Source organism: Poeciliopsis prolifica, unplaced genomic scaffold (genome assembly GCF_027474105.1).
Source record: "Poeciliopsis prolifica strain line A6 unplaced genomic scaffold, Auburn_PproV2 SCAFFOLD026, whole genome shotgun sequence".
NCBI classification, from domain to species: Eukaryota; Metazoa; Chordata; class Actinopteri; order Cyprinodontiformes; family Poeciliidae; genus Poeciliopsis; species Poeciliopsis prolifica.
The window spans coordinates 7,423,653-7,438,884 of NW_026562401.1; the positions used below are offsets into that span (position 1 = coordinate 7,423,653).

At 37.7% G+C, this 15,232-nt stretch overlaps 2 protein-coding genes across 8 annotated transcripts in view; both read left to right on the forward strand.

Moving 5' to 3' along the window:
• Positions 1 to 12,053, forward strand: part of erfl1 (Ets2 repressor factor like 1) — a 46,077-nt gene extending 34,024 nt beyond the window's left edge. The window contains exons 3-6 of the mRNA XM_055047457.1: positions 432 to 666; positions 3,092 to 3,269; positions 7,587 to 7,716; positions 9,088 to 12,053. Coding sequence (XP_054903432.1) covers positions 432 to 666; positions 3,092 to 3,269; positions 7,587 to 7,716; positions 9,088 to 9,899 — 1,355 coding nt within the window. The 3' untranslated portion in view covers positions 9,900 to 12,053. The remainder of the gene's footprint in view (positions 1 to 431; positions 667 to 3,091; positions 3,270 to 7,586; positions 7,717 to 9,087) is intronic.
• A 1,801-nt stretch (positions 12,054 to 13,854) lies between these two features.
• The window catches only part of arhgef1b (Rho guanine nucleotide exchange factor (GEF) 1b), a 47,132-nt gene continuing 45,754 nt past the window's right edge, over positions 13,855 to 15,232 (forward strand). For 5 of the 7 annotated variants that reach the window (XM_055047652.1, XM_055047657.1, XM_055047654.1 and 2 more), the window contains exon 1: positions 13,856 to 14,137. The gene's annotated coding sequence lies outside the window, so the exon portion shown is untranslated. Of the gene's footprint in view, positions 14,138 to 15,232 lie in introns of all 7 variants that reach the window. The other 2 variants (XM_055047655.1, XM_055047659.1) reach the window with 2 other exon arrangements.

The following is a 15,232-nucleotide window of genomic DNA, read 5'->3' on the forward strand; positions in this document are numbered from 1 at the left end:
AATTTATACCTGATCAACCAAAATCATCATAAAAAAATATTACTGAAAAACTCTTCAGCAATGCTACAGATTCTGGTGGTAATTGGCTCTGTCTTGTGTTTTTACAAGGCTACTTACAGCCAGATTCACTGGCAGCTGAAGCAAACTCCTCTGTGATGTGCATACAGTTGGCTGTTAAAATTCAGGTCCAGGCAACATCAACCAAATCTCCCCCAGCGAGCTGTCATCATCCCACTGACCAATCTGTTGAGGCTAGAGGGCATTAGCACAGACTAACATTGCTCAAGGCACGTGCTGTGATATTAAACACATCATCCCTCAGCTCCATCACTCATCAGTCATTCAGACAGCAATCCCCCCCTAGCGAGCAGCGGGACAAACGACAGGCCTTAACCTTATCCCTCCTTTGTTGTTTCTCTCTCGCTGCCTAGGGTTTGCCTTCCCGGACTGGGCCTACAAGCCGGAGTCGAGCCCTGGTTCCAGGCAGATCCAGCTGTGGCACTTCATTCTGGAGCTGCTGCAGAAGGAGGAGTACCAGGGTGTGATCGCTTGGCAGGGAGACTACGGGGAGTTTGTCATCAAGGACCCAGATGAGGTGGCCCGGCTGTGGGGGATTAGGAAGTGCAAGCCTCACATGAACTACGACAAGCTGAGCCGGGCGCTGAGGTACGTCTGTATCAGATTAGTTTATCGCCCCTCCGTCGCCTGCCCTCAGTTTACATTATTTGTTTACTCTCGCCGAGCTTAATCCTCACTTAACGCCTCTCTTTTTCATGTTGGTGAAAATAGAAAGATAAAGGTGAGACTTCTCCAGGGGAACGTCAATAGCCTCAATTTCTCCTTATCAGCTGACATCCTAATGGAAAGTTCACCATTGAGCTGTAAAATAAAAAATTCAATAAGGATTTCAAAATTAAGCCGCGGTGTGAAAATTGCTCTGACTTCCCCAGGAATGGCGAAAACACTCAGACTCAAATTTGAGGAGCAGTTTGCACCCCCTCGATCACTCACAGTTTTATTGTGCTATCGCCCACCACCCCGACTTGTTTCACCCCATCCCAATTCGCCCCCCACCCCTCTCTGCTTTCCTTTGGCCCCTTGTTAATGGGGGCTGTCGTCAGAGTCTAATTGTTATGAATTGGCTGGGGCCACAATTAGCCTTCTTAATTAGCCTCACTTAATTGCTCAATTAGGGGCCAAGGCACAATTGCCACGCAAAGCAAAACATGTACACATCATTGCACTGGGGTTCAGCCACTGTGAATACATGCTGATATGAACATTCTGCTGTTTGTTGATCGAGTGCGTTTGCATAATGAGGAGCTTTATGTTTAATGCTGAGGCTGTGTTTCGCATTCTGTGATCTGCTTGTGACAAAGGAATTCCTTCAACATTTGTCGGAATCTCGCGATGACTCGTGTGCAGCTTTTTTCACCCAACATCCCGCCTTCAGCCCCGATTTCTCAGCTCCTTTACCTGAGCCAGATGGCTTCGTGCCCCCCGCACCCCAGCCGTTGATCAGCTCCACATTCTGGCACACAGTGCACAGTGACACCTCCGTGGGTGGTAAAGGAAACTGGCATGACGAAGGTTTGACATGCCCGTCGGGAGACACCGAAGGTTGCTACCATGGAGATTGCTGTTGTTTTGTCAATCTGCTGCTCTGCTGGAAATTATGACAGCTTCTCAGTGTCTTATGCACAGTAGTCTCTGATAACAAGGCTGATTTTTTAAAGTACAAATTCAAAATAAGTTTTGTTGTTTAATCATACTATAACCTAAATTCTGACTGAGAAATACGTACTGTTTCAGTTCTCTAAAGTAACTTTGGAGATGTTTTTCTAGGAGATTTTGGTTTGTTCAAATGGAATGTTGTCTTGTCTTTTCTGTTCTGAAGTTTGGTAAATTACAAAATGTAAGGTTAGATATAAATAAAAAGCGTTAACATCTGTAGGAATTTACTTTCTGGTTGGAGGGCTTACATTGGTGAACAGTTTGTATCTCATTTCAGAAGTGATTTCATTTATAAACTTTTTTCCAAGTTTTATATATATATTATATATATATATATATATATATATATATATATATATATATATATATATATATATATATATAGATATATATATAAAACACAATTGTTACATTTTTAAAAAGTTATATGAAAAACCAATTCATGTCCTCCTCAGCAATCAGTTGAAATAGCTTTATTTTAGCTGTATTTTATTTTTCAATGAGCTTTAAGTCATCAGTTCTTTAGTTTTGAGTTTAAAACTGGTGCTGTCAAAGCAGTGCCACAGTAAAACATTAAAATATGAAACATATTTCTTTATTTATGAAATAGACTACAAGAAATCCTGTGGAACTGAACAATTATTGAATATTGTTAGAATAATTTAGTTTGTTTTCTGCTGAGACAGAAATATTTGCTGCTTTTTTTCTGTTTCAGACTGTTTTGATAGTTAACTCAAACTCTGAATTGGTTTGGTTTTTACTGTTATGTAAGCTATAGATACATTTATATTGCATTTATTTTCTTACTATGGTATGCTTTGATAGAATAAAATATACTTAGACTTAAAAACTGTTTTATAAACTTTTGTTTTTAACTCTTGAACCTCAGAAAAGATTCAAATTTCAACAAAAACTATAAAGCTGAGTCTGGAAAAGTCTCACATTGTATAAAATTCACAAAACCCTGTTTTAACTGTAAAATAGTCTTGAAATGAAAGGAAATAGTTTGCCGTACTATTTGTCAGGAGTTCAAAAAGATTCTGCATTTTGATTTTTTCTGGTGTTTGTCTTCTGTCCGCTGAGTAAAAGTTCACTCAAAAAACACATTGTATTGAATAAAGGCAGCGAGATGTGAATTGATTTGAGAGAGGAGATGAATAAAAACAGTGGGAAATCAGCATAGCCCTTTGCCTCACAGCGCTAAAGCTGTTTACTTATTCTTTGCTTACAGTGAGGAAACACAAAACCTTGATGCGAGCATTAAAATAATCCTTCCCTCTCCTTTTCCTTTTTCCTTTATCCTTTTCCACCTCTCCATCCATCCCTGCATCAATATCCTCTCCTCCCTCCTCTGCAGGTATTACTACAACAAGCGCATTTTGCACAAAACCAAAGGGAAGCGGTTCACCTACAAGTTTAACTTCAGTAAAGTGGTGCTGGTGAACTACCCCATCCTGGACATGGCTAACTCTCCCTTCTTTCTGGCCCAGAACCACTTTAACGGGGGCTCGGCTGCTCCGGACTGCAGCCCAGAGGTACGAACGGTAGGACGAAGGGCTGGGAAGGGGACTTACTGTATGTTGGTGTTTCTTTATTTTAATGTACATGAACGATCAGTTTCATAATCAGTCCCAGGGCCTTTGTATTTCACTGATTAAGATTGATTTATTGTTATTAAGCTGATAGGATTTTAGTTATTGCACTAAACTTACTGTTATCTAGAATTAAAAGTATTTTAAATCAAACAAATGTATCTTAATAATTTATACCTCATCAGTTTTATTTATTTATTTATTTATTCTTTTAGGTTTGACATAAATTTGAGTTCTAATACCAAATATTAATTTTAGTATAAAAGTTCTGCAGAACCACTATAGTATAACAAGACTAAAGAGCGCACACCATTGGTCAGGTGAGCTGTTTATGTTCTGGGAAATAATTTGACAATCCCTATGTCTTTATCTTTGGATATGCAGAGCTGGATGATGAAAAGGAAAAACACAGCAAAACATTTTGAATGAGCTTTAAACAAAATTAGATTAAATCAGCAAAATGCACAAAACAAACAACAGCATTCTGTGAAGCCGATCTGGTCTGGCTCCGACTCTGCTGGACAAAATCTCTTGCTGGTTCTGTTTTGCTCCATGCTAATCGCAGAGTTTGGCTACTGGGAATAAAGCGGCTGCTGGAGAAGGAATGAGGACCTGATCAGCCATTTGTAGGCAAACTTTGGGAACGGTGCATCCACATCATTGTCCACAGCTTTTAACAGCAATGGATTCTATTTTTTTACAAAATGTTTTAGACTCAGGGAAAGATAGAGAATGATAAAAGTCCATTATTGTCTCTCAATTAGAGCTGTTGTCAGATTTAAGGTTTCTGTAATTATTCTATTAAATCTATGACTAATAATCCTTTTCAAATTGTGTTTTTTAAACAAGAAAAACAGATAATTCATACTTTAGCATATTCAGAGACAATCATATCAAAGTTGTCAACATTTTAAATTTAACATATAAAATATCTTATTATTGGACAGGTCTTCAAAGTAGCCTAACTGTTTTATAACACATTCATCCAAGCTGCAGAAGTGAAAACAATCTCCTTAAAACTTTGTCAACAACAAGAAAAAATATTTCCTTCTTATCTATTTATAGTTTTATTTCATTCCCTCACATTACCATATGAGGGAATGATATACAGCTTTGGACTGGCTCTGCGTATCAGGTAATAAAAAATATTTTTATTTTAAGGATTAAGGATGCCACTCAGGAAGCGTCAGATATGTGATGAAGACAACAGTTTTTATTGAATGTGAACATAAATTTGCACAGTGACAAATCTGACAGCCCAGATCTAAGCTTACAAATTGGGAACAAAGAAAGTAACAGTAAAATAGAGGCAAGCGCCTTTCTTTGCTCTTTAATTTTTTATTATCAATGATCCATTTCAGGTAATCGAAGCTTACTCTTGTAATTTTTTGCTGTTATATTTCTTGCTGCCCTCCTGTGTATTTTCTTTTTACAAGAGAATGATAGCATTCATCACTCCCATCTTTTATTTATTGTCCTGGAAGCTGGGGATAATAGCTTACATCTCAATGAGCCCTGAGAGATTGTTGCATTATACTCAGAATTATTCTATCAGAATATGAAGTAGATGTGTAATAATTTGGACAAAAAAATGCTTTACGTGTATTTAAAATTTTTTTAAGTCTGTTTGAAATTTTCCAGCCGATACATATGCACCACTTTATTTATATGACAAGCTTGAAAATAAAAGTTAAAGTGTATTGAAACCAGGTAAGAACTAGAAAGTTGGAGGCAGAATCATCCATCCTTCGTCTGCACCATCCTTCAGATGGGATAAGAAGTTTCAGACTCTGAAGGAGACATGAGCAGGACGATCTTAAGTCGCCCTTAAAACAAAAGAAGACGTTATCCCTCTCCTTCTCTCATCCTTGTCTCCGATGGTGTATCCATCTGTCATCGACTGAAAATGAAAGAAATGGGAGAACAAGAAAGAAAAAAATAAGCAAAGGGGCCATGTCAGATCAGATCAATAGTGGGTCATTAATGCGGTTTGTTAAGCAACGCAGATCTCAAGGCTTGGAAGTACAGTCTCAACTTTCAAACTTGGTGACAGATACTATCGATCTTGCTTTATGCAAAGGGAGAGAGAGAAATCCCACCTTTGTCCCTTTGATTCCAGAGGTTCAGCTGTTACACTTTAACTTGTCTCCCACTCAATCACATTTCAAGGAAAAAAAAAAAAAAACACACATTTTCTGACTCACACTAGCTGTCCTACTTCCTGATGGCGTCCTTTTTGCTCAAACTGGCCCACAATCCTTCTCTTCTTGTCGTTTATCCTCTGTCCCCATGATCTTAATCGCTGGTCTCCACTTGACTCTGTGTGTTTCCAGCCTTTGAATCTCTGAGACTCTGCATCCCTCTTCACAATGAGTCCCAGGGCGTCCCCTTTTATCCTGTCCTTGCTGTGACTGTGTCACTGTTTGCATCACACTCTGCAGGGTGCTGCTGTCAACATTTGACTTTACACTGTACAGACGCAAAGGATAGGAATTTGTGTACTCAGTTTATAGCATGCTCCAATGCCTTGCCAAACTATTCACACCCCTGGACCTTTTCCCTTTTTTAAAGAGTATTTTCATGGGATTTTATGTAATAGACAAATACAAAGTAGTTCATGAAGTGAAAAAAGGTTTTCTTCTACTAATCCAAACTTAAGTGTGGCAAATATATGAGCCATGAAAATACATTTCCTCCTTAAATGGTTCAGTTGTTGCTGTTATTTCACTCTTTAAGGTTTCAGACCAACAAACTTATTTCAATATCAGACAAAGAGAGTAAATACATAATGGGGGGGATTTCAGTTATTAACAGAAAAACACAAACACTTTCAAGTCTAATCTGGCTGTAAATGTAAGACTCTTGTTAAATGATTAATTATCTGGGATTTGCCACTGTTTTGAAAGTTAAGTACAGTTTCACAAATCACATATAGCCATGGTTACTTAACGACTTAATTACTTCGGTATGACCTGTATTAAAAAGTAAAGTAGGCCAATAGATCTCAATAGGCCAAAAGATCTCAAAAGATCTCATTCCAAGATCTAAACAAATTCAGAAAACTGATGTGAATCTGATCATGTTTATTGTTTACCTGAACTTGGATGGTTTACCTCAACTGGTGTTGTCATAATTTCTAGTTTGTACCCTAAAATTAGAAGTTAAAGTTATCGTTATTAATCCTTTATTTATACTGAAAAATATCTTTGTGATACATTGTCTCATTTTGAGGAGACACCATTAACAACAGTAACACAAAAACAGTGATAACACAATCTATTAAACACTTCGAAATATCAACACCATATAATATATGTATGTACAAAATCACTTTTTGATCTTAAGCTAAAAAACAACATAAATCTTGCTGCAGGACAATAAGGCAAAAGTCTCTAGTAAGTTCACCTTCGAATGGCACAGAGAAAACAAAATACAGATTTTGGAATGGCTTAGTCAAAGTCTGGAGTTAAATTTGATTGAGATACAACCTTGAAACAGACTGTTCCTGTTATATGTATATAACAGGAACAAATATATATATATATATATATATATATATATATATATATATATATATATATATATATATGTATATATGTATATATATATATATACATATAATATATAATATATATATATATATATATATATATATATATATATATATATATATATATATATATATATGTATTATATATATATATATATATATATTATATATATATATACATACATACATATATATATATATGTGTATATATATATATATACATACATATACATATATATATATATATATATATATACATGTATATATACATATATGTACAATTCTGCAAATAAGAGTCAAAGTTCCTCCAAAGTTATGCAAAATATATTTAATTTACTCTGGTTTTCTCATGGCTGACTATATAAAACATGACATGCGGCCAAAAAAAGGCAAAAACAAGAAATCTGTAATAGGCAATTCATTTCCAACAGTAGGACACAATGTATGTACAAACCAGAAAGAGCAGGTAAAATTTTTAAAAACGATGTCAAATTTCTTCTGAGTTTCACAACTATTCACTAAAGTTTGTCTATTAGGTAATAATCCAAATTAAATAAATTGAGGTTTGTGGTTGTAACATTACAAAATGTAAACCAAATCTTAAAAATAGTTTTAAAGATATTAAAATTTATTAATATTGTTCAATCAAATTTCATATTTGTGGATCAAAACCATTTCCAAACATTTTCTTCTCCCTTCCTCTTTCTTAGGCCATACAGTCCCTGTTTCCTCGTTTGCCAGACAGCGGCAGAGGAACGTCCCTGTTTGATCGGGGCTCTGCACCGCCGGGACCTGAAGGAGACAAACTGAGACTGGACACATTCCCTTTCCTCGGTTCAGGTGAGTTGAAGGAGATGTTTTTAACACGAAATTATAGTCGTTCCAGAAACAGTTGAATTTATACTTTTAGAAGAGAAAAGGTAGGAGGTGCAGGGAGAGAAAGGAGGAAAGCAGAGTCAGGATTGAGGATATGGAGAGGCATGAACATTTATTGTTAAAGGAAATAAGAGCGATAGCGGTCCCACAGCAGCCTGCAGTGAGGCTGTGCTGCAGGTGAGAGAGGCCAGATTACCTTGTGAATTATGCAGGCGAGCAGAGGTGAGAGACAAGACCGAGGTTGAAGAAATCATCTTTCTGTTTTGAGTCATAACTTTGCATCCTCATCTTCCTTCTTCCATGCAAACGAGTGTCAACAAATGCTGCACGGATTTGCGTCTTGTGCATCTGATTGTGCTTGTATCTCTTTTCTATACAAGCTTGAGAAGGTAGCATGTAAACAGACACACTCAGAGACACACACACACACAAACCTGCACCTCTCCTCCCTCCTCTGTTTGTCCTCAGGTCCTATTCCCCCCCTTCTTCCCTTCACACCCTCCTCTCTCCTCCCATGTGTCCCTGCTGTCCTAATCCCTTCCCAGGCAGGAAGGCCCTAATTGAGGGTGCAGGCTTCAGTTTGTGGCCTGTGGGCGCCCATTACTGTGTTTTCATAAGCAAGTGAGGCCTGCCTGACTGATTCAATATTCATGTGTCTGCCAGCTACTCCAGGCCCAGCACGCACAGACTTCAGCGCTGTCAAATTAGCCCTGCATAGTAAATAACAGAGTGGTAGGGAGAGAAAGAGTGAGACTTGGAGAGAGGTGGAGGGTGTAGCAGAGACAGAATCCCTGAGTTGGTTGTCATTTGGAAGGAAGTCGGGCTGGTTGAGAGGCAATGTATTTGTTTGTTCATTAAAATTGAATTGCAGCTTCACCTCAGATTTACCTCCTATTTGGGTTATGAACTGATGCTTACAAGGAATTGAATTAAAATTTGGTGCAACAATGAAGCGCATTTGTCTGATCTAATATTATCTAGTAACACATTTGACATTTCTTAAATTTGTTTTAATATTTGCTCTCAGAATCATGTATAGTACGAATCCGTTGTAAGATTTGAGCTGTGTTTAATCACTTTTTACTGCAGTGCAGACTCTTTGTGCTCACATCTGTTCTGCAGCAGTGTGAAGTGGGTGTATAAGACAGTACTGGCATGCATAAATGAACCATCAGGTTTTTGAAAGCAACTGTGCCAGAATTAGCCCCCATGGCTGCTGATTTGAATTGCAAATCCTAGTTATAATTAGTGAACATTCTTGGATCTTGTAAGTCAGGAAACCTTTGCCCTCTTCCGAGAGTTAACCTCTGTTTTCCTGGGTCTCTTCTTTCCTAGGTGCCCCGTGTTACTCCAAACCCCCTTCCCTGCTGGGCCCGTATCCCCGCAACCCGCCCTTTGACTACCCTTGGAGTTTCAACCCATACCTCCCAGGGGCCTTCTCTCTCAATAACTGCCCCAAACTGCCCCCTGGATCCCTCTACCCCTCCCAGTTTTACCCCAACCCTCTGCAGAGCAGCCTTTCCCAGCTGCCTCACCCCTTTTCCTCATTGCTTCCCCCTGGGGAGGCTGCCGGAGGTGAAAGGGGAGCACCGGGGCAGACTGGCGGGACAAACGGCACGGCGGGTGGTCAGCCAGCTCGGCTCTGCCTGCCGCCCTACCCAGGCAGCCTGCCGATGGGTCGGACTGACATCGGCAATGGGGCGACACTTGGGGAGAGGGAGAGGGTGGAGGCAAACCCTCCCAGCACAGGCCTGGGTCTGGGTTTGGGAGCCATCAGCCTCGGAGCCGGGACGGGCCAGCAGAGCCCCACTGAGAGGAGGGGCGGCGTGAAGCAGGACCCCGAATCAGACTCAGACCTGGAGATAACGGATCTGAGCGACTGCAGCTCGGACAACGAGAACGAGCATGACTTTGGTATCGGGAAAGAGTCCAGTCTGGTGAGCCGGTCACCGCTTGTGTTGGATGGAAAGAAAGGGAGCCTGCTTCCTCCTATCACCTCACTCCCCCCACCGGTGTCTCCTCATCCGTTGAAGAGCCTGATGCCCCTTACTCCTCCACCTCCTTCCCTGCCTCCATCACTCTCTCCCTCCATGGCTCTGCATGACAGACACAGGGAGGCAGAGACTCTGAAAATGATCCACAGCTAAGACATTTTCTGATCACCATGACCGGTCTACGCTCTGATAACTCTCTTCTTCGTTCCTGTTGCGATCACTCAAATCTTTGTTCACTTCTGATTATTATTTTTCCAAGTGAAGCACTTCAGTCCCCCACTTCTGAAACTGCTCTTTTTCTGTTTGCTGTGTAAGTTTTTTTATTCATCACATTCTCGGGACTTTATATATATATTCATATTTAAGTACGTTTAAAATATAATTTATTAAGACATAGTCAAATGTTGCCATCTAGTGGTTGTCTTAAGCAATGCTTTTCACAGGCTTTAACTTAATGCAGTCTCTTTTGGTAAGTATTCACACCACCTGAACTTTTTCACATTTCGTTCCACTACAAGCACAAACTGTTATTGTATTAATTCTTGATTTTTTTTTAAAATTGCAAGTTTCAAATGCTTCTACAACTGAAAATCCAAAAAGTGTTGTGTGTATGTGTAATCAGCAGCCCTAAATTTAACATTTTAAAATCACTGTTCACTGCAATCACAGCTGCTGGTCTTTTGGAAAATGTTTCAACCACTTTACTCATCTTGAGTCTTTTTTTGTCACTCGTCTTTACAACATATTTCCAGCTCGGTCAGACTGAACAGAGTGCATTCATTAAACTATCACCGTAAATACAGGTTTAAACAATTGATCCACACGAATCTGAATCATTCTGTTGTACCTCTGGTTGTGTGGCTAAAGTTGCTGTGCTGTTAGAAGTTGAAACTTTGCTCCAGTTTTAAGTCTTTCGCAACTTGTAGGTTCTGTCAGAGGATTGACCGTAGTTTAACTGGACCAACGTCTCTGTCCCTGCTGAAGTTCTGAGCTCTTCGTATTAATTTGATGACATTTGAAGGCTGCTTGCTGCACTGGATTTTTTTTAAAGATGTCATAGTAAAGGAGGATTAAAAATAAATGCACACCACACTTTTTCAAAAACCATAATTTTTTTTCACCTATTCATTACTTTGTGTTTGATCAAAAAACATTTTAATAGAACATCTGGAATTTTCTAATTGCTATGGGACTAAATGTAAGAAAAGGTGAAAGGAGTTTTAATATGTTTTTAACACACTGTAGTCTGTATAAACTCATCCTCCAAAAATATATATATATATTTTGTTTGTACACTCAGTTTTAAGTGTTTTTATTCAAATACAAAAGTTACATTATATATTCAGTTTCAACTGTATCACTCTGTGAATACTTATTTGTTGCTGCATTTTTACCAACAGGAATGAAAAAGACAGATGGAGGCTGGACCAGTTTAAAATTTGTATGAATATTTCTGTGTATATATTTTAATATGGTGTACATGACATTTAATTATCATTCCTCTATGATAAGATTTATCTGTATTGTTGTGATTTACTTCAGTATTTAAACATGTTGGAAAATTATAAGCGTCAGTGTATCAAGGTTTAAACTATTAATGGAAGAAGATCTGCGATCTGAAAGTGAAGAAAGAGCTCTAGCTTATGCTTTTTGATTTCTGATTTCCGTCGACCCAAATTCCAGTAATTGTCCACTTTCATAATTTTTACGACTTGCCCAGTGGGGAAAAAAACCTTTGGATTTCAAAAAAAGCATACTGGAAAATGTATTTTTCTAGTTAGCATTAAGCCAGTATGAAGCTATTGTAATTAGTCAAATATTACTGTTATTGGTCTTTGGATCTTTTTAAATCATCCTCAAAAATCTGCTTTGGTTACTTTTCAGTCAGTGTTATTTTTATTTTTTTCATCTCTGCAGAAACAGACCGTTTCAAAACATTGCAAAAAAAACAAAATAATTATTTCTCTGACACTGTTGTACAGTTTCTTCATTTTAGCTGCTATTGGTTTGCCAGACAGTGTCACTTTCAAGGATCCGTTGTAAAAGCTCTATTGTAAACTTACTGTAAAGCTTTATGTTTTGTTAAGTTGTTCCAGGAAAGGTCACAAGTCACCCTTGTGTGAAATACCAAGCTGTAAATACTGTCTCCTTCCTGTGTGTGTGTGCGTGTACACATCACAAAATGAAAATGCAGTGAGTCTACTGATCATCTTTGTTTATTTTACTGTAAAGAGGGAAAAAATGAATTTGCAAAAAGAAAAAAAAGATTAATATCTTCAAAAGCAATAAATATAATTCTGGATAGCAGGCTATTGGTGAGTTTATGGAATGAATGAACAGACTTGTGTGAACAGAATCAGGGTGACAAAATGGGAAGGGAGCAAACTTTCATTAAGGTTCTTAAAGTGAAAGGAGTGTGTGAACACATAGACAGAAGTGCATTATGTTTTTGTAATTGTAAATGTGTCCTTGAGTTGTGTTTAGAAGCTCTTAGTTATACATGCACATTTTGTTCTGAATATCAAAAAGGCCTCTGAAAGCTGAACATTTAACTTTGAGCAATTTGTTCTTCATAATTTGTTTTTATATTATGTCTTATTTCTGCTTCTCCACATTTTAAATATAGAGCTCTTTCCTCCTCCCTAGTCTACTTTGTTTCACAAATCAGAATTTAGGTGGAGAAAATGCACATGCAGAAAAGGGATATTAAATTCAAGTATTTGAGAGTTTCTACAAATATCCAAAATGTCTGGTTTGTAAATCAGTTAACAAAAAATATCCATCATCTTTAAAAAAATATTCAAAAGCACTGAGCGTTTGTCTAACTTTTTTTTCCTCATTTTTCTCTGATAATTTATTTTTCTAAATTATGAAAAAAAAAAATCTGTTTGTTAGATAGTAGCAATAAACAGATACATTCATAAATTAAATCATCATTAATTGCTGTAGGATACAAAACAATTTTAATGCAACTATGTGATAACTACTTCAATAAGTTAACAAGGTAGCTTTGAAATAAAATACAGGTAATAATAATAATAATAATAATAATAATAATAATAATAATAATAGCTGTAGTAAATTTTGTAATTATTCCCAAATATTTTTATTTTCTATTTTATGTAATAAAAACTTTTTTTAAATTTGTGTAATGCTATGTTTTACATTTCAGTTGAAGCAAGGCTTTTGGGAAATATGGAGATCAACTACTCCCAATGCTTGTACCCTTCCAGTTTGCAAATCATTAAAATGAGCATTTTCTTTTTATTCAGCAAGTATGCAAATCATAAAAAATACAAAAATAAAAAAATAGATGTACTTGATGCAGTTATTCCCTTCTTAGCAAATCTTTCTAGATGTTAGTTTTCCTTTACTTGCAGAAGATGCATCTTTAAATTCATTCATGAGTTGTGTTTATTGATAACGTGTGCCTGACTCCAGGATGTAATTCTATTAATTGTATTTATTTATTTAAGCTAAATTCTGAGTGTTTTTTATTTATTTATATATTTTAGGTCAGAGCTCAAGTCAGCTGTTTCATCAGGCACTGCAAGTAAAACCCTGGTTGAGTAAGAGGAACGTTTTTTCCACAGTGTGGCGCTAAGGGAATGTAATAAAGAGGATTAATCAAGAATATATGTTTACTTTGAACATTCAACACAATCACCAGCTCATCAAACAGCCACATAAAGCAAAGGAATAACATTCACAGGAAGGAAAAAACAATATAACTTATCAAATTAATTGAAGTAGGGTTAAGATAAATTAACACTAAAATTATTTCAGCATAAACAATATGCTATGTATTTCTTTAAAAAACATATATGTAAACAATTTTAATGACTAAAAAAATCGCTCGCACAATGATATTCTTTACATAATATTCCAGCTTTCCCTGAGAATCTAACAAATTCGCCATTCACACTTTTCTCTGGGAAGATGCGCATTTGTTGAAGTGAGCTTGGTTATGTTGTATTATCATGTAAAATGATTTTATCATGTGCTCCAAAATAGGCCTGGAAAACCCAGATGTGGTTCAGATGTGGTGCAGAGAGGGATAGGTGGGGACTGTTTACTGTGTAACACCGTGCGGAAACAAGTCGTTCACGTCGTTCTATCACGGGCCAACTAGGAATACACACAGAAGCATAAAAGAAACAGTAGTATCGTTTCACAATAGTATGAAATAAAGTGTAACTATTTGCTTAATTTTAAAAACTAATTTGTTACTTTTACAGTTTGTTACAGTGAGCCCCTTTTTTCTTTGCGTTTTCCTTTTTTTATGTGTACTTCCGCGTAGTGTGTGTTTTTTTTCTCCCACTGACACTCGGCAACTTTCGAACAGGAAACCCATTAGAACGCGACGGCCGTCGTTTTCTCTATATTAGCCGGTGAGTACATCATTTTAACCCATTTCCAGTCAACATAATGATCCATTGGATCCTTTTCGCCTCTACTTGGTGAGTTTAGAGTCGCCAATTGGAAGAGATATTTGTTTCTCGGAGAGTAATGGCTCTGCTCCCCCTCACCACTCACTCACAGCCCGAGCGGCAGACGGTAGCGTCCGCATACAGGAATCCTGCGCTGCAGCTAAACGCATCCTCGCTATTAACTGCTTTACTTGAGCATTTCAGACAGTTCACACGCCACACGGACAGTTCACACGCCACACGGACAGTTTCTACTCCTGCTCAAGCTCTGGACTCGCTATAAGGGGCTTTGCGTTTGCTGACAGTTGGAGAAAACTTCTTCAGGTAGCAGCAGCGGAGTTATGTTGTGTATTTTCTTGATTTATTCGAGTCGATTTCGGTTTTATCCTGAAACCACAAATCACTTTAATATTCCCAAAGGGAGGCATGTTGTGTAATGGGTTGTCAGTGGGAGGTTTATTGCAGGTGACCTTGTGAAATCTATGTTTTTATCTCCCTCAAATAGTGTCCCCCGCTCGCCCCTCCTTTTCTCTGTAATTTATCAAGCCAACGTAGCCCAGTGGAAACAGGCCGACCAAGGCTAAAAGTTGGCAAAAATGAGAGCTGCGTTCTCCGGCTCTGCTCTGAGAACAGTTGTCAGATGAAGATGCATTTCAAGGGTCTGGGTTTGAGAAAACTTTGCAAGGAAAAAACTACCAACGTTCGTATAAACTAACTTTGCCTTGCAAAAGTATTCATATTCATGAATTTATCTTCATTCATCCCAATCCACCTAAATAAAATCCATTGCAAACAATTGTCTGTGTAAAGTTCACCTGTGTGGAAGCTAATATCAGTGAACTCAGCTGCCGTGAGGCTTTAGATGTTTAGGAACAGCTGTGAACAAACGACATATGGAGAGCCCCAAGCTGAATGGTGGCAGCTTCATGTGGTGGGATGCTTTTTCTCAACAGAGACAAAAGTTGTCCAGATTCAGCCCTGCTAAGTCAGTATGTTATGAAACTATTTACAACCACATTCTGTGGAAGATAAATGTCCACCAGCTTTGCACTACAG